This window comes from Petaurus breviceps, unplaced genomic scaffold, assembly GCF_028583685.1.
Source record: "Petaurus breviceps papuanus isolate PSGF00001 unplaced genomic scaffold, PetGlider_PUasm1.0 90879, whole genome shotgun sequence".
Lineage (NCBI taxonomy): Eukaryota > Metazoa > Chordata > Mammalia > Diprotodontia > Petauridae > Petaurus > Petaurus breviceps.
The window spans coordinates 11,795,872-11,813,686 of NW_027187368.1; the positions used below are offsets into that span (position 1 = coordinate 11,795,872).

Consider the following 17,815-nt stretch of genomic DNA (forward strand, 5'->3'; position numbering starts at 1 on the left):
TCACATGATAGCACAACATAAGCATATCTACCAGACATTTGTGGGCCTGTTGGAGGTGATGGCCAGAAATGGCAAAATCTTAATATTCTTTGCTTTGAAAGTCATAACCCTGTGCTTAAAAGCCATTTTTACATATTTACTGCCCTGCTTGTAATTACATAATTACAAAATTTACAAATTACAATTTATGACCACACATAATCTCTATTTTTTACCTAAAATATTACAAGCAAGGGATGGCCTAGCCCTGCTTTTGCCAACCCTGAAAAATTGAGTTTCATTTTATCTCTAACTTAGAAGAAGGTAATTTCTAGTTCCAGCTGCTTATAGGTTGAACAATGAGGTTGGGGGTGGGGAGAGGAAAAGAAAAGATTTCTGGGTGGTCACGTACAGTTCTTAGCTTCCTGAAGACTTACAGATTCATTGAACTTTAGAGCTATAAAGCACTTTATAAATCATCTAGCCCAACCCAGCTGAGAAATTGAAGCTCAGAGAGGAGCTGAGACTTACCCAAGGTCACATTGGTAATAAATTTCAGAGTTGGTATTTGAATCTGGGTTTTTTGAATCCGAACTCAGTACTCTTTTTTCTACAACACCATGATCATTCAGTACCTCTTTATTAAATGCTTATGTGCTAGAAATTGTGCTAAATCCTAAAAGAAATACAGGATAAGGTCCCTGCCCTCCAGGTCTTTGCAGTCTGACAATATACACAGAACAGGATAAGGACACAGGAGAGGTGCAGATAGTAAGTATTAAGAGGAGAGAGGGAATGAGAACTTCTGGTTGGATCAGGGATTTCCCAGAATGCCTGTTTTTTGAATATTTGTTTTCTCTAACTTCTAGTTAGGTGGGTTCCCTTTCTCCCCCAGGTGACACAGATGAAGTAACTGTGACCTGAGCCTCTGGCTCCCTCCCCTCCCCCCCATATCTTCTCTTTTGGCAGCTTCACTTCTTCAAGGTCTAGGTTCTAAATCTTTTTTGCCATTTTTCTCTATAAATGCTTGTTCCTAACTCCCTCATTTGAGTAGTTCTTCTGACCTTGATCCTTATCAGGAAGCTTTAGCGATAAAAAGCCTATTCTTTGAATATCTTTGCTGACTAATACATTGGGTTATTAAACTGCTGTCTCTGTCTATTTTAGTAACAAATGAGGTAAGGCTTTAAGGACAGGAGCCTTCTGAGCAACTGGATTTAGCAGATGGGGAAATGCAGACGTCCTGCAGCTCCAGACTAATCAGTTGTTTATCCAACAATAAATAACGGGCAATAGAACAGAAGATGTGTTCTCCACTCTTTGGCACCTTCCAGCACTAATTATACCATTAATGGCAGAGAATGAAATAATAGATCACACTGTCCACCACACAATAATGCCAATTCTGCTCAATGCAGTAATGAAGAAAGCCATTCTTTACCTTCCAACTGCCCACTGTCATCCTAGGCCTGGCATTCAATATCACACCTCCTTTTCAGGGGACATCAGCTCACCCAAGGGCAGGAAGAATATAGAGTTTAGGATTGTAGAAGTAGAACTGGAAAGGCCCTTTGGATTCATTTAGTCCATCCCCTTCATGAGGGAACTGAAGTCTAAGAGGAAAAGTAACTTACTCCAGGCCACATAGATGATAATAGCTAACATATAGAACATAAAAGTTTGCAAAGTGCATCACAAATATTACCTCCATTGGTCCTCACAACTGTCCTATGCTATTATTATCCCCATTTTATAGATAAGAAAACTGAGGTTGGCAGAGGTTAAGTGACTTGTTCAGGTTCGCATAGCCTAGTTGGTGAGACAGGGAAAAGATTACTAAGGATACAAAGCAATGTTTGCTAAGCGTCAGGTTTGGGGGCCGGAGGTTAGGGCATTCTAAGATTTAAGTACTCTGGGTTTTCGTTGGAAAGCGCTATTGTGAGCAGGGGGTACTTGAGGAAGACTCCAGGGAGGAGGTAGGCCTTAGGTTAAGCCTTGAAAGAAAGGGAACATTATGACAGATGCACCAGATGAACCCCATTCCTTGCATTCTTACTCTGGGAGAGCAGAAGGATCTCTGTAAAGAAGACCCTGCATCCCAGGAATGTATTTACCTCCAATATTTGTGACTCATCCACATGCTAATAGTTCATCCTTGTCTCCAAGTTTCTGTAATAACTTTGTGACTTAGAGAGTCCTTATCTCTTAACAGCCCTTCAGTTGGACACCCAAATACGGCTACAGCAGAGTTTCAGGTGGTGCCAATACAGCAAGTAGTACAAGTATCATGATTCCTATTTTATAGATGAAATTCAGACTCAGTAAGGCCATGTAAAGGCTCGTTTATGGTCACACAGCTAGTCCAGCAGCAGAGCTAGATCTGGTGCACTTAGATTTGGAATCAGAAACCTGGGTTTCTCATTCTGACTCTGCCACTGACTAGACACTAACCCGCTAAGCTGGACATGCTCCAGACTTGACTCAGCACTAACCCAAACTTCTGGATGAGGCCTCCTATGGCCAAGGTCATGTTTTTTCTCTACACCTGCACACGTCCCAGCTGTATTTGAATGCCGGCTATTGCTCCTCTAACTGCAGGAGACATCAACAAAATTTTACATTCCTCTTTTGCTCTTCCTAATACATGCAAATGATATTTTTATAAATTCTTTGGCATTAATTGGGAGTGCTTAGTCAAAGTCACTTTAGGCCCAAATTACTTCTCTCCCATTCCCTGATTGCCGTTCTCTACCAGGACAGGTTTTGGAGAGTCGTGAATTAATTTCATTTTCCTTGGTGCTCATTTTTCTGTCTCTACCTCAGTTGTTGACATGGACCAGGACATATTTTGACATTTCATAATGTCATTTGGGCTGCAATTACACAGAAAGCAAACATCTGGCTCTGATTTGAATAGGTGATTGCCAAGGCCCAGGGAGGCCTCACCCTTTACATCAGGGGATGGAAACAACAGATGAAGTAACAGAGATATATACCACTTGGGCATCCTCAGGGATGGTACCTAACTCTCAGCAACAGGGAATACTAACTTAGTGAAGCACACAGAGGTGAAGGCTAGCAACCAGTACTCACTTTATCAATAGGCTAAATTTTAAAAAAATGTCCTCCACATGTTATTTTGAGCTGGGGTAATGGAGTTGAAAGGAGAGGAGCAGAAAGGCAGGGCTGTTCTCCCAAAGGACAAGCAGCTTGCTTCTTCTCAGTGTGTCTTTGCTGAATGCTTTGCTTTTCATTTCTTTCTAGAATACTCTGGATCTTGAAGAGACTGGAGAAGTAATCCAGGGCAGTATCAATGCTCTACCAGATGTTTCCTTGGTAAGATGTTCTGCCTTCTCTTTTGGCCCTTAATTGGAACAGAACATTTTGGCCACTAAGAACTAGCAGAAGGGCCCACGAGGTGGTACAGTGGATAACACTGGCCCTGGAGTCAGGAAGATGGACCTGAGTTCAAATGTAGCCTCAGATACTTACTAGCTATGTGGCCCTGGACAAGTCACCTACCCCAGTTGCCTCCAAGGGGGGTGGGGCAGGGGGAAGAATTAACAGAGAAGCAGCATGCCACCATAAAGTGTGAGCTCATAGGAATTAACCTCAGCGGCCAGTTAATCCAACCCTCTCATTTTATAGAGGAGGAAACTTAAGCGCAGGGAGTTTAAGTGACTTCCCCATGGTAGCACAGGTAGTTAGCATCAGACTTGAATTAGAGGGCCTGCCTTAGAACCCTCAAGACCTGAGTTCAAGTCCTGCCTCTGATATAGATTTGGCTCTGTGTCCATTGGACTAATGTCTTATCTTCTCAGTGTCCTTAGTCAGCTCTCTAAAGCACCAAATTATACATGTGGAGCTGAACTAGATAAGGGGAGGGAGTTTCCCATCCTGATGAAATTATAGGTTGGGACAAAACAAAAACAACAAAAAAAGGAAGAACGATCAAATATACCAGCACGTCACCTGGTTTCCATGAAATACACTTGGCATAATGACAGAAGAGAGCTCTGGGTCTCATTCTAGGCCCAGCACGGCTCTTCACTCTTCACTTCATGCTTTTGGGGTCTTTGACAGGTTGCTTGCCCAGGTTGCTGGGTTTCGGTGTCCTCAGTGTATAAGATGAGGAATTAGGGCAGATGCTTCTGTAAGGGGCCCAGGGACGGGCCTTTCCTCTCAGAGCCTGTGTGTTCTCAGGCCACTTCCAGCTCTAACCTTTTGCGTCAGATGGCCCTTTCTGGCTCCAAATCCCATGCCTGCATAACTCTCCATCTTTTTTCTCTGTCCTAGCAGCAGCCATCCCACATTATCTATTGTATCTTCTGTTTCTGTTTGCAAGCCACTGGGCATCTTTGTGTAGAATCGAAGGATGTCACCTATATGCTCATTTTTTCTTCCTCACTGGTATAAGCTAATGCCTTAGAATGTAGCAAAGCCAAGGAAATGTCTTTGTTTTTTTTAATATGCCTGTAATTAAGTCTGTGAAGACTCCTTGCTACAGGATATTACTGATGCCAAGGACTTAGTGAGATTCCCAAAAGGAGGAGGCTATTAGGTAACAATACCGTCTGCAAAGACACTTGCCAAGATCCAAGCCACAGGGGTCAGTCCTCTATCAGCGGCTGAGATGACACAGATTTTCCGCTATGGTGCTGCATTATTCAGGCAGGCCTCATCACGTGACTGATAGAACCCTGACAACTGTGGGAGACAAAATTCCAGCCTGGATCTTGGTTGGTTCTGGTACAGCCTCTCATCTCTTGAGTCTCTCTGCAGGGGGAGGCTCTCCCAGCTCTAGTGATGGAGTCTGATGGCCTCTGTTCTTGCTGGATCTTTTGGCAGGATGATGTCGCATCTCTTTCTGAGGCACCGCCCAACTTCAAGCCTCTGCCACCGCCTCCTCCAGCTCAGTCCCTCGATTCTTCTGTTCCCCAACAGAGAAAGACTGGGAAAGACCATCTCAAACGCCCTTCTTCAGAGTCTTCTCAATCGGGGCTTTTCTTCACAGCGCCCTGCAACCTTAGCTCACCAGCCAGCCAACCAGAGAGGGACACACCTGGCATCCCATCCACTGGAGCCACGTCATCCACAGAGGGGTCTCTTGCCAGCCCCATTTATGCCACAATTTCTCCAGCCAATCACAGCTCGAAGAGACCAATGGATACACACCTGTCATTTGTCAACCAGCACCCTATAGGCCCCTTCCCTAGGGTCCAGTCTCCAACTCATCTGAAGGGCATGTCCCCTGATGTTTCCTCAGGGAGCAGCCTCCCAAGTCCTCCTCTTCCCTCTCCTACTGCTGTTCCCAAGCCCCTCGACAAGACCAGCCCTAAGTCAGGAACAAATCATCACTTTGTCATGGTGGAAGTACACCGGCCAAACAGTGAACCAGATGTGAATGAAGTGAGGGCCCTGCCGCAGACTCGAGGTGAGTAGCCCACCAGACTGTCACAGACCCCCTCAGACTGCTCATGTGTCCACTGTTGCTTCTCTGCCCTTGAATTTTATGAGAAAGGAACAAAGAAAGAAGTTGAGATTAGGAGCTTATCCCACCAAAATTTTTTTTTCCAGACTGTGCCCTTGGGTCCTTGTAGCAGCAAGCACCCCAAGCGTCCCCAGGGTGGCTGCCAACACAGGTTCTTGGATCTGCTTGCTTAAAGGAAAGCAACTCAAAATGGGTTAACAAGCTTACTTTAATCAAACATGTATTGTTTACCTAGTTCAGGGGAAAGAGGTCAGCACCCTGAACTTCAGAATATACAGACAGAATTATCAAGACAGAAACAGATCAAGTAGACAGCTTTCCAAACTGTCCAACTATTACATCCATACCCAATCAACATCTGGGTTTTTCAAAGCTGGAGGGCTCTGGACAACGGCTTCCCAGAATCCATATCAAATCACAGAACACTTCTCAAAGTGAGCCCCAAAACAAAGCCTCACATCAGGGCTTATATAGCCTTCTCCTGGCTCAGAGAATGTAACAACCTTTTGGACCCACTGGCCAATCAAAAAGTATCTACTGAAAAACAAGCCTCCCACCCCAGGCTCCAGGTGCACTCTAGCCTAGGGGCAGGGAAGATCTTTAAATTTACATTCCCATTACAGTCCTGCAAAGATTCAAGTCTGGCTTTTCCATATTCTGCCCATACCATTTGGTGGTAATTATCATTGTTGACTGAAAGGCAATGTGAAATAAATTTCTATGAAGCCTCCTAAGTGACCTAATTATATTCAGTATAGTCATTAGTGGGAAATGTGCAGTACAATACAGTATAAAAATGTTGACTTTGAAGTCAGCTGGGTTCAAATCCCAGCTCTTCCACTTGTGAGTTGTGGGCCTTCAGAAAGCTATTTCATATCTCTGGGCCTCAGTTTCTCCATCTGTAAAATAAGGGCACTGGACTAGGTGACTCTAAGGTTCCCTTCCTGAGGGCTTTAAGTATATTTGATTCTATCCCGTTTCTTTGAAAATTGGTATTATAAAATTATATATAATTATATATAAATTATAAAATCATATATAATTATATGTAAATTATAAAATCCATATTAATAATAAGGCAGCATGGTAGATTGGGTTGGACAGCTTTGGAATCAGAAATACTTGGGTTCGTGTCCTGCTGACATATACTTCACCAACATGCATCCTCTGACACCATGGGCAAAGACATTTTAACCTCTTCATCTGTATTTCAGGCACTTCTCTAAGACTTTAAGTTATAGAAGAGTTTCCAATTTCCATGAATTAGATGAAATTTTCACATTAGAATTTCCCTACATCAGTCACACCAGATTGGGGGAAAAATAATCACTTATGGTTCTTTAAGGTTTGCAAATTGCATTGCATACATTATCTCATTTACTCCTCACAAGAATCTTGTGAATTAGAATATGTTTTCCCCTCATGTAGAAGGTATTTTCCACTGATGTCTAACCCTGTTGCTTCATGATGGCTTAACCTGGAGGCTTTGACAACAGTATTCTGGTTTTGATAGGTCCTACCAAACTGGGAAGACTTTGAGTATGGGTGGGTAACAGATTGTTGTTCAAGGACCAGTTCAGCTAAAGGAGGAGGAGATGGTCACCAGGTTGGCCTAAGGCTGGAAGCTTTTCTGGTGGGCCAGCCCCATGGAAGTTCATAAAAGCTGGGGGTGGGGCAGGAAGGGGGGCAGTGTTGCAATCTGTATTGGCAACAAAATTACCCAACCAGTGAAATAATGACTTCTCCAAGCACCAGTCAATCAATCAAATATTTATTAAAGCGCCTGAAGTGTGTAGATAGGTGTATATATGGTAACCAGAAAAAATTACCTTTCCCTAGCCATCCTGGATTAATGGGAGCTTTCCATATTTTGTCTTGGAATGAGTTTCAAAATAACAGGGAGAAAAGAGAAAGTGAAATGGCCTTCCTAGAGAATGTTACACACTGTGCTATGGCTTGTGTGTCTGGGGAGATAATGCTATCTTAGACCATCACCTCTATTTTCCTCCTCCCTGGGTGGCAATGACACACCTTTGGGATGAGCTTAGGCATCCCAATAGTTGGCAAAGCTAGGAGGAGTCAACTGTCTTAGTTGGTTCCAAATTCCAAGTAGGAAGCTCAGCATTTTGAGAGGGAGAGGTTCTGAACTGACTTTTGATACCCCTCTAAGGCAGGGCTTGGAACAGCTATGCAACCATCCCATTGCCAGCTTCCCGACTCCCCTGCCCCCAGGACGTCAAGAGAAAGAACTTGGCTTTGTTGGGCCATGTTGCCCTCTTGTGGTGTGACCTGTCATTGCCAGCTAGAGGGTCTTCAAAGCCAATAGAGAGTAACGGAAGGCAGGTGGAACTGTGCGCTTGTCTAGTACCTGTTTACCCCTGGATCAGGGGTTTTTAACCTTTTTGTCTGTCATAGAACCCTTTGGTAGTTTGATAATAGCTAGAGACCCCTTCTCAGAAGAATGCTTTTAAATGTATAAGATATACAGCATTGCAAAGGGAACCAATTATATTAAAATAGTTATCAGAATATTCATTTTTTTAAAAAGGTAATGGACCCAAGGCTAAGAACATCATCTTAGATCATTGAGCAACCAACTACCAGACATTAACCCATAAACCAAGATGATTTTTTCCCAGTATGCAGATGGGAAATTGAAGTCTGGAAAAAAATGATTAGTTTCAGCAGCAGATACAAGGGTAGAATAGAGGGGACCAGGCTTGGAACACCCATCATGACACCCTAAACCAGGGATTATTAACCTCTTGTCTGTGAACTTTAAGAAATATATTTTTTTATTATTGTATTGCAATATAATTTGTTTCCTTTATAATTTTATTTTATACATTTAAACACATTATTCTGAAAAGGGGTCCCTAGTTTTCATCAGATCATGGAAGGGGTTCCGTGGTACAAAAAGATTAGGAACCTCCACACTAAACTAAGTTTCTTTAGCAGGCTTTTGGGGAGGAAGGAATCCCATTCAATTGAAATCCATTTGGATCCTGTTTCTGAGCTCTAATTACCTCAGAAAGGCAGAATTCCAACTCTGGCCTTCATCTCTGATCAGGGAACAGATTCTCTTCCTCTTGCTGTCTCTTAACCTGCTTCTCACCGTGTTTAATCCCAGACCACTTCACAGACTATCCCGACACCTGAAAACAGATGATTTATTATTTTCTGCAACCACTGTCTGGGACCTTTTTTTCCAGCAGGGACATAACTATATCAGAACCACAGTGTCAGAAAGGACCCCTTTATTTATTTCCAATACAATACAATAGACATTTGGTAAGGGTCTACTGTGTGCAGAGCCCTGTGCTAGGTACTGGGGGAGCTACCAAGCTTACATATGATCTCAGGTTGCTTATAGAATAGTCAGCAGATAAGTCACCAACCCAGATCTCACAGTATTATTGTTCAGATGTTTTAGTTGAGTGTGACTCTTCATGCCATGATTTGGGGTTTTGTGGGAAAAGATACTGGAGCAGTTTGCCATTTCCTTCTCCAACTCATTTTACAGATGAGGAAACTGAGGTAAACAGGGTTAAGTGACTTGCCCACGATCACAGCTGGTAAGTGTCTAAGAGTGAATTTGAACTCTTGAAGATGAGTCTTCCTGACTCCAACTTGGTACTCTATTCATTGTACCACCTAGATGCCTCAAATATACATGAAAAGATCCCTAAAGAGCCAGAAAATAATGCTAGGGGAATCCCGACAAGAAACTTCCAGCTGAAGGAATCAAGGAAGGCCTGGGGTTTTAAAGCACAGGGACTTCAACAAGCCCAGAGAAAGAAGGAAAGCATTCCAAGGCCTAGGAACAATGTGAGCAAAGCACAAGAGTGTTTGGAGATATAGAACAGTCCATTTTGGTTGAAGCACAGTGTGTGTAGGGGAATGATGTAAAATAAAATACAGTGAAAATAGTAAGCACTTATTAAGTGCCTGCTGTGTGTAGGAGCACTGTGCCAAGCACTAGGGGAGACTGAGTTGAGCTAAGACAATGTCTTCACCCTCAAGGAGCTTGCCAGGTAGTAGGAGGAAGAAGCTGGAAAAACAGCAATGCCTGACAACGGAGGGCCTTGAATGCCAAACAAAAGAATATCAACTACTTTTTAGAATAGTTGGGAGCCACTGAAGATTTTCGAAAAATGAAAAGGTCTATGTATAAGGAAGATTATCCTGGAAGTGGAATGAAGAATGGATTGCATAAAGGGAAAAGTAGCAGAGAATAAGACACAGGAGATTATTGCACTCATATTGAAGGTGGTATTGAGAGTCTGTACTAGAATGGCAGCAGCTAGAATAGAGAGGGGAAAAAGGATAGGAAAGAGGCCTAAGTGTTGGAATCCTTAGCACTTGGAACTGATTGATTGGATAGGAGAGGAGAGGAGAGGGAAGGAGAGGGAAGAATCTGCAGTAATGCTAAGATTAGGGATATGGGTAACTGACATCAACATAGACATAAGTATGGAAGTCAGAAGGAAAACTTGATTTAGGGAGTAAGATGAGTTTGCTTTGGGACAAGAATGTGTTGGCACCAGGTAAAGCAAGAGAGCTGATTGTTAAATTTTTAGTATTAGCATAAGCTTCTAACTTGGAGATTGGCAAACAATTGGACAAAGCAGAGCTTGATTTATTGCTTTGCTTGATTGTACTGTAGACCTAATAAAGTGAAAGAAAAATGTTGATGATGAAAATTAAACTTTATAGTGTATTGTGCCTGTTTGGAGAGCTGGTTGTTGACCATTTATTAGCACATCCTTGGTGTGAGATATGTTCATCTGGAGGTACTAGGGGGGTATCCATGTAGAGACAGCCCTTAGGTGATTGGACGCAAGGGCCTTGGATAGAGCAAAGAAAAGAGTTCAGATCTAGAGACAGAGATTTTCAAGTCTTCTACATAGCGGTGGGATTTGTCAGTAACCAAAGGGTAACCACTTCTAGGCCTTCTCCACCCTTCTGCCGTGCAGGGGATATTGGGAGTATATTTTGCACCATCGTTGTTGGCCCTTCATTTTCTCAGAGGACCAACAATGTCACGGTTCTGTCTTGACTTGGGTATGAATTGGATTTAAGTGAGGCAGAGTTGTGTAACGCCATCAGCCTTACTCTCTCTTCCCAAGTCCTCCAATTCCAGTGGTAGGACAAAAGTCAAGACCAAGGGTGGGAAAGGTGAGGCCTTGGGGCCACATGTGGCTCTCTAGGTCCTCAAGTGCAGCTCCTTGACTGAATCTAAACTTAACGGAACAAATCCCCTAAATAAAAGGATTTGTTCTGTAAAACTTGGACTTAGTCAAAAGGCTATACCCAAGGACCTAGAAGGCCACATAAGGCCTCAAAACTACAGGCTCCCCATCCCTGGTCAAAAACCTCTGGAGAGAAAGAGGTGACACTCAATTGCTTTCATACTTTCCTCTTGCAAGTAAATTTTAATAAACTGAATAATGGATAATTACCAAGTGATACCATATTGCAGTTTTAGTGGCCTTATCTGAAGTGGGTATCATTGTAGGGGCCTGGAATAGTACTATATATCTCATATTTAATTAACTGTCTAGAGGGCATTACTGCCAACGCATGGCTTCTGTGGCTTCTCCTTGTGACTCCTGAGTCAAAAAACCCTCTTACCAGTCTTTGGGTCCTTGAGTCTCACAGGGGCTCCTTGAGAAGAAACTAAGATTTCCTAGATTAACCTGGTGCCCAAACTAGCATCCTTATCTTCCTGTCTACATCCTTGTACCCTGTGTCCAGTTCCACGTGGAGAGCAGAAGGGATTCAGAGGCCCAGTGTCCATAGGTGTTCCTCATCAGCCTCCTGACAACATATTCTGTTTTCCTTCCTGCTAACAGCTGTTCTCCCGCTATCACCCCCAGCAGCCTCGACCCTTTCCCAGCTGTCAGACAGTGGGCAGACTCTCAGTGAAGACAGTGGCGTGGACACCGGGGAGGCAGAGGCCAGCAGCAAAGATCGGGGCCAACAGCAGGTGTCCATGAAGGGAAGAGGCAGCAAGGACCCCACCCGGAGTGAGGGGGCAGCAGAGGCAGCCACCAAACCGGTAAGGAATAAACATGAGGAAGCTTCATAGGCAGGGCAGGCTGGGGACTGGACTCCACCCTGGGGAACTGAGATGGGGAAGGGGTGGGGTCTGCCCAAGGAAGGGGTCTGCCCAAGGAAGGGTAAATGTGATTCAGAAGCCAGTGGGCAAGGGAGTATGGTTGACCCTATTCTTAACCCAGCCTCTGGGTGCGGTGTGAGAGGCATGAGTTGATCAGTGACTGTATGCATTTTGTGCCTGAACAACACAACTAGGGTTTTGCCATACCCTACCATGAGGGTGCCCAGTCATAGAGGCCTCCTTATTACCTCCCCCATCTTTAAACTTGTTGGCCTTGCCCCATCCCTAGAGACACTGAATCAGAAAATTAAAGAACTTCTTCCTATTGCACATTGACCCAATAGCTGGCACACTAGAGACCGAATTTGCCAAAATTGCCCAATCTCTATTACACCCTGGGAGTGATGACAAAAGATACCAGGATTTCTCTGTCTGCTGGATGAGAATGGAAGCCCATCTGAGCTCTCGCTTGCTTCTGGGTGGCTTTTTCCAAATAGGGATTATCCCTTGTAAAATAGTTCAACATGTAATAAATAAGCACAAAGAAATTGGGAATCAGTAAACCTGAGTTCTAATCCTTGCTCTGTGTGACCTTGGAAAAGTCTCTGACCTCCGTTGGACCTCAGTTTCTTCTTTATGGTAATGTGTAAATTCCTTGAAGATAAAAACTATATTGTATATATCTCTTCCACACTCTATATACATTATACGTGATAGACTTAATAAATGTTTGTTGAATGACTGGATGAGTTTTTTCAATGAGTAATTTGGATCGGATGAACTCTAAGATTCTTTCCAGCTCTGAAACCCTATCATCCTTGGATAGGGCTTAGAAGCTTAAAAATTGTCCATTTATAGAGCCAGAAAGGAAATCTAGCCAAGCCTTTAAGGGACCCACTGAAGGGGCAGCCTTTGGTGATAACATTTCCTCTGCCTTCAGCCTGGCCTCTTGGAGCCCACATCCTCTCTGATTCGAGTGATGAAGAGTGCGGCAACCTTGGGTATCGCTATCGAGGGTGGTGCTAATACTAGACAGCCCCTGCCACGAATTGTCACCATCCAGGTATGGAAAGAAGAAACATCTGAGGAAAGTAGAAACTCCTTTTTTGGATTCCCCTAGACTTGGCTAGGAATCCTCCCTGTCTTCTCCAATGTGATGGCTCTGAAAATTGCAGAAAACATCAGGAACTGAAGAATTCTAAGTGGCTCCAGGACTTTTAGCCTCTTTATCCCACCTCTTGCCCCTACCCACTCCCTCATATTTCTTCCCCATAGTGGTATCTTGATCAAAGCAGTGCCAGGGCTCTATCCAAAATATTTCTGTGCTTTGAAATTTACCCAAGATGTGTTTTGGGAACATCACTAATGTCAACTTTGTCATTAGCTCCTATCAGAAATCAGGAAGCTCCTGCCATAACCACGAACCAGAGGCTTAGGGCTATAGAACAGAGAAAGAGACTCAATCCCTGGTCTTAGAGAAGCCACCTGTGTATTGGGGCTGGTGGGGAGGGGATTCTGGGATAAAACAAGTCTATGAAGTTAGAATGGGTTGGTAGCATCAGCCACTTGGACGTGTAATGTGATCTTTGTGCTCTGCCTAGGTATACCTATAGGTTGGCATAGCATGTGTTGGGTACAGGGGCCATTTTGCATTTGTATGTGAGCATTACTACATATCCCGGCTACCAGACACACACAGAGGGCATTCTTGGTAGCTACTTATGTGCGTGTAAATAAGAGCTAATGAAAGTAAGCTCAGCTCCTGGCTATGGCAGTCTGAGGCCAGGTGAACCCAGCCTGCAGTCTGTCTGGGCCACCAGTAGCTGGTCTAAGGTCGTGGGTGTTGTGAGCTGACATCCTCTTCCTGTGTCTCTTCCTTGCAGAGAGGTGGCTCTGCCCACAACTGTGGGAAGCTGAAGGTGGGTCATGTGATCCTGGAGGTGAATGGCATGACGATGCGGGGCAAAGAACACCGGGAGGCTGCCCGCATCATCGCTGAAGCCTTCAAGATGAAGGACCGGGACTATGTGGATTTCCTGGTTACTGAGTTCAATGTGATGCTTTAGGGCAAGGACCGGGAGAGCCAAGTAGAAAGATGGCCCGAGGGAGAGTGCCCAGGATCTAAGGAACTAAGTCCGGTGGAAGCTCTGATGAGCTCTGTGTTGTGTCTCACACGTGTAAAACTGCACGTAGCTCCACGTCAAACAGATGCTCCTTCCCAGATCTTCTAGTGCCCCGCTCCTGGCACATGCATACCCCTCTCCCCAGGCTGGGGGATAGGCATTCACCTGTCTATGACAAGGTGATGTGACATGCCTGTTCTGACCAGCCTGACCACTAGCCCAGACTCAGGCCCACCTACTCCCCTTGCCCTCAGGGAGGGTCCTGTTCCCAGGTACATGGTCAAACTGGCTGCTGGCAGGCAGGCAGACAGACAGATCTTAGCATCCCCTGGGCCAGCAGTCAGCCCCAACAGAGCCCAGAGAGCAGGAAGGAAGATGGGGAAACAGGGAAGGACTAAGACCAAGGAAGAGGCCTAAGGGGGAGGGTAAGAAAGAGCTCCAAGGAAAGAACAGAAGAGGAGGCAGGAGAGAGCTTAAGCTTGTGTTCATCCTTCCCCTGACCTGTTTACAGTTGTCACTACTTGGCTCTACCTCTGTGTTAAGGAGCATTTCCTGTCTTTATCATATGCTCAACTCTGTTGTCCTTTACCTTCTCCCTGAACCCTTTGAATCCCTTCTGAGTTGGGTTAGAAGCTCTTCTGCCCTACCTACCAGCTCTGGCCTCCTCCCTATCTTCCCCTACTTGTCCCCCTTGAAGAGAGGAATGTATCCCATCTGCTCCAGAGGAGCTTGGCTCCATTCAGTATCCCCGCTCCTTCCTCTGAGAAACTGTTAGCCAGAGCAGGGATGAAGAGAGAGCTCTAGGGCCTCGGCTACCAGATGATGGTCCCCAGGAAATGCCCTACAGCAATCTTAGTGCCACAGACTGGGTGGGCAGCAAGCGCCCTCCTGCCCTGGCTGTTTATTCACCCAGCTTACTTCCCTGCTGTCTTTATTATTTATTTTCTATGCTGTCAGCCATGGATCTCAAGCTCCCCCCCTTTCCAGCACCTATCCTTCTGGTCACCCTGTGCACAGCCTAACAATGGATGCCTTGTAAATGGCCAGCAATGTCAGTGTATTTATATAAAGAGCTTGTGACTTTAATTTTTCAATAAATCTAACATGTTAGGAAAAAGTATACTGTGGGGCCTGTTTTCTTCCCATTGGCGAATGTCATTGGGTCATTGCCTCTCCACTGTCTTCCAGGGTTATTGTACAATAGTGTTCAATGAGTTTTGGACCTCTCTCTGATACTGACTTTGGGAAATCGTCTAACTGCCTTGGGCCCCATTTTCCCCATCAAAATGGAGGTAATACTACCTTAAATGTCTTGATACAGGGATTGGTTTAGATGATGCGTTGAGAGCTTTTCCAGATCTAAGTCTTATCCTATAAGCGCCTTGAAGGCAGGGACCACATGGAATTTATCTCTGTGTTTTTCCTCTTCTCGTTCCCCTTGATAGATTGTAACCCAAACTGGGCAATCCATTCTGCTGCATCTCTCCTGCAGGCCACAAGGGGGCCAGCTTTGACCTGATTGAAGAACAGTCTCCTCTCATCTCTCAGCTGGACATTGAAGAATGAATCCTTTTAAGAATGGAGTTCCTCTGGCACTTCCACAGTCCCTGAAGGTGCCTCATGAGGCAGTCCATTGGAGGGGAAAACAGTGCTGGGTTTAGAGTCAGAAGCCTTGAGTTTGAATTCCCCTACTGCTACTTATTGCCTCTGTGACTATGGACAAGCCTTTGAGTCTCAGTTTCCTACTCTTTAAAATGAGAAGGTTAAACTTCACAGTCCTTAAGATCCTTTCAAGGGCCAATCTCTATGACATCTGCAAAATCCCTCTTTCCCCACAAAACACTGTGGTGGGTTTCTGTACGATATCCAGCTGAGAAGGCTTAGAGAGGAGTATTTCAGAAAGACTGTCTAGGGCCCTAATAACCACGGTGCAGAAATGGTTTCTAGAGTTCATTTTATTATAACCTCAGGGCATCTGGCTTGGAGTAGTCTAGCAGTCTTTTCACAAAGGAATGAGTCCTGAGTTGGTTTTGTAAACCAGCTCCCTTCAGTGAACAAGGCCAGTTCCCATCAAATCAACCAACCAGTTGGATGGTGAGGGATCGGGCAAGAGCACCAGGCTGTCCTAGAGCATGTCCTTTGAGACCTCTGTTGACAGCAGAAGATGGGGTTAGAGGGAATGAATCTTACCCAGGGATAATGCCTAGGCATCTGTGTTCTTTAGCCTTCTGCTATGGATATGTGGCAATATGGATGAAGTAGAAGCCTTCATCCTTAAAGAGCCTATAGTCTAGTGGGGGCATAAAATTAATATTCATCTTCATAACCCCAGTGTCTTATATATACTAAGTGCTCAATCAATGTTGAAGGAATAGCAGGATGGATAACTTACACAGACATACTCGTGTGTATAAAACAGAATGGTTTGGTGGAATACACACTGAAGTTGGAGTCAGAAGACCTGTGTTTAAATGCTGGCTTTGACTACATGTGTGACTTTAGGCAGATCATTTAATCTCTCTTGAACGTCAGCTTCCAAATGGAGAAGCATCATTTATAGAGGAAAGAAAATTGGACCTGGAGTCAGGAGAGTTCTGACTCTGACACTTGCTCTGTGTGATCATGGGCAAGTTCTATCTTCTCAGAGACTCAGTTTCCTCACTTGTAAAACAGGGATAAAAATATTTGTATTAGCTCCTTCCTTGGGGAAGTTCGGTGGTAGAACGGGAGGCCTGGAGTCAAGAAGACTCTTCTTCCTGAGTTCAAATCTGGCCTCAGATACTTCCTAGCTGTGTGACCTTGGACAAGTCACTTAACCCTGTTTGCCTCAGTTTTCTCATCTGCAAAATGAATTAGAGAAGGAAATGGCAAACCACTCTAGTATCTTTGTCAACAAAACCCCAAATGGGGCCATGAAGAGTTGACTATAACTGAAAAATGACTGAATGACAAATCTTCTTCCTATGGTTGTTATAAAAATCAGTGAGATGCTGAATGTTAAGTATATTGTACACCTTGAAACTCTATACATACAGGCTATCCAAAAGTGCAGCTATACTGGACATTGTGTTGTTCAGTTGTTTTTCAGTCGTGTCCAACTCCTTATGACCCCATTTGGACTTTGCTTGGCAAAGATACTCGAATGGTTTGCCATTTCTTTCTCCAGCTCATTTTATAGATGAGTAAACTGAGTCAAAAAGAGTTAAGTGACTTGCCCAGGGTCGTGTAACTAGTAAGTGTCTGAGGCCAGATTTGAACTCAGTAAGATGAATCTTCCTGACTCCAGACCCAGTAAGATGAATCTTCCTGACTCCAGACCCAGTACTCTATCCACTATACAACCCAGCTGCCCAAACACTGTGTAAATGATAGTTATTTTTAAGATGGGACTATAATGCTCATACTATAACCCTCACAGACTTATGAGAAAAGTGCTTTGCAAATCTTGGTAACTCCCACTTAAAATCAGTAAGTCAGACAGAAAAGAAGTAAGCCATGTACAGTAACCATCAGGCAGGAAGACCCTCTCTGCCTACCCAGTCTGTCACACAATGTCTCATCATATCCCATAAACACTGCCTCACATTTTGAACACTCAAAAGTTTAAAAAGTGCTTTTGTCACAACAATCCTGTGAGATAGATGATGGTGTTACTGCCATCTCTGTCTTACAGATGAGGAAACTGAAGCCCAGAAGAGGACAGTTCCATCCCTAAGCTTACATGGTTACTAGATCTGAACCCAAGCCTCCTGCCTGAGTCCAAGGTTAGTGGGTTTTTTTTTTTTTCCACAGCATCACATTAACATGGCCTGGACCTCAAACACTCTCATCCTGGCAATTCAACAGGTACACAAATAGCTATGTTTTTTTTTTCTAAAAGATAAGTTAGGAAACCATTACAGGCTATTACTATGGTATGAATTGCCAGGACCATAAAGGTTTAAAGGAGGCAGAGAGAAATGCAGAATGTGCATTTAGATGCAGCTTTCATGAGCTGCAGGTCACCACTACCCCATCCCCTAGTTACAGGAGTTGTAACTAGCAGCATTTTCATTGGGCGCAAGGAGTGGTTAAGTAGTATACCTTAGAAGTGTCTTAAGT

At 44.2% G+C, this 17,815-nt stretch overlaps 1 protein-coding gene across 5 annotated transcripts in view; it reads left to right on the forward strand.

Annotated features, from left to right (window-relative positions):
- Positions 1 to 14,586, forward strand: part of WHRN (whirlin) — a 141,693-nt gene extending 127,107 nt beyond the window's left edge. For 2 of the 5 annotated variants that reach the window (XM_069073841.1, XM_069073844.1), the window contains 5 exons: positions 3,244 to 3,315; positions 4,828 to 5,413; positions 11,326 to 11,531; positions 12,532 to 12,654; positions 13,475 to 14,586. In XM_069073841.1, coding sequence (XP_068929942.1) covers positions 3,244 to 3,315; positions 4,828 to 5,413; positions 11,326 to 11,531; positions 12,532 to 12,654; positions 13,475 to 13,657 — 1,170 coding nt within the window. In that variant the 3' untranslated portion in view covers positions 13,658 to 14,586. The remainder of the gene's footprint in view (positions 1 to 3,243; positions 3,316 to 4,827; positions 5,414 to 11,325; positions 11,532 to 12,531; positions 12,655 to 13,474) is intronic. The other 3 variants (XM_069073843.1, XM_069073845.1, XM_069073846.1) reach the window with 2 other exon arrangements.
- The last annotated feature ends 3,229 nt before the right edge of the window (positions 14,587 to 17,815 follow it).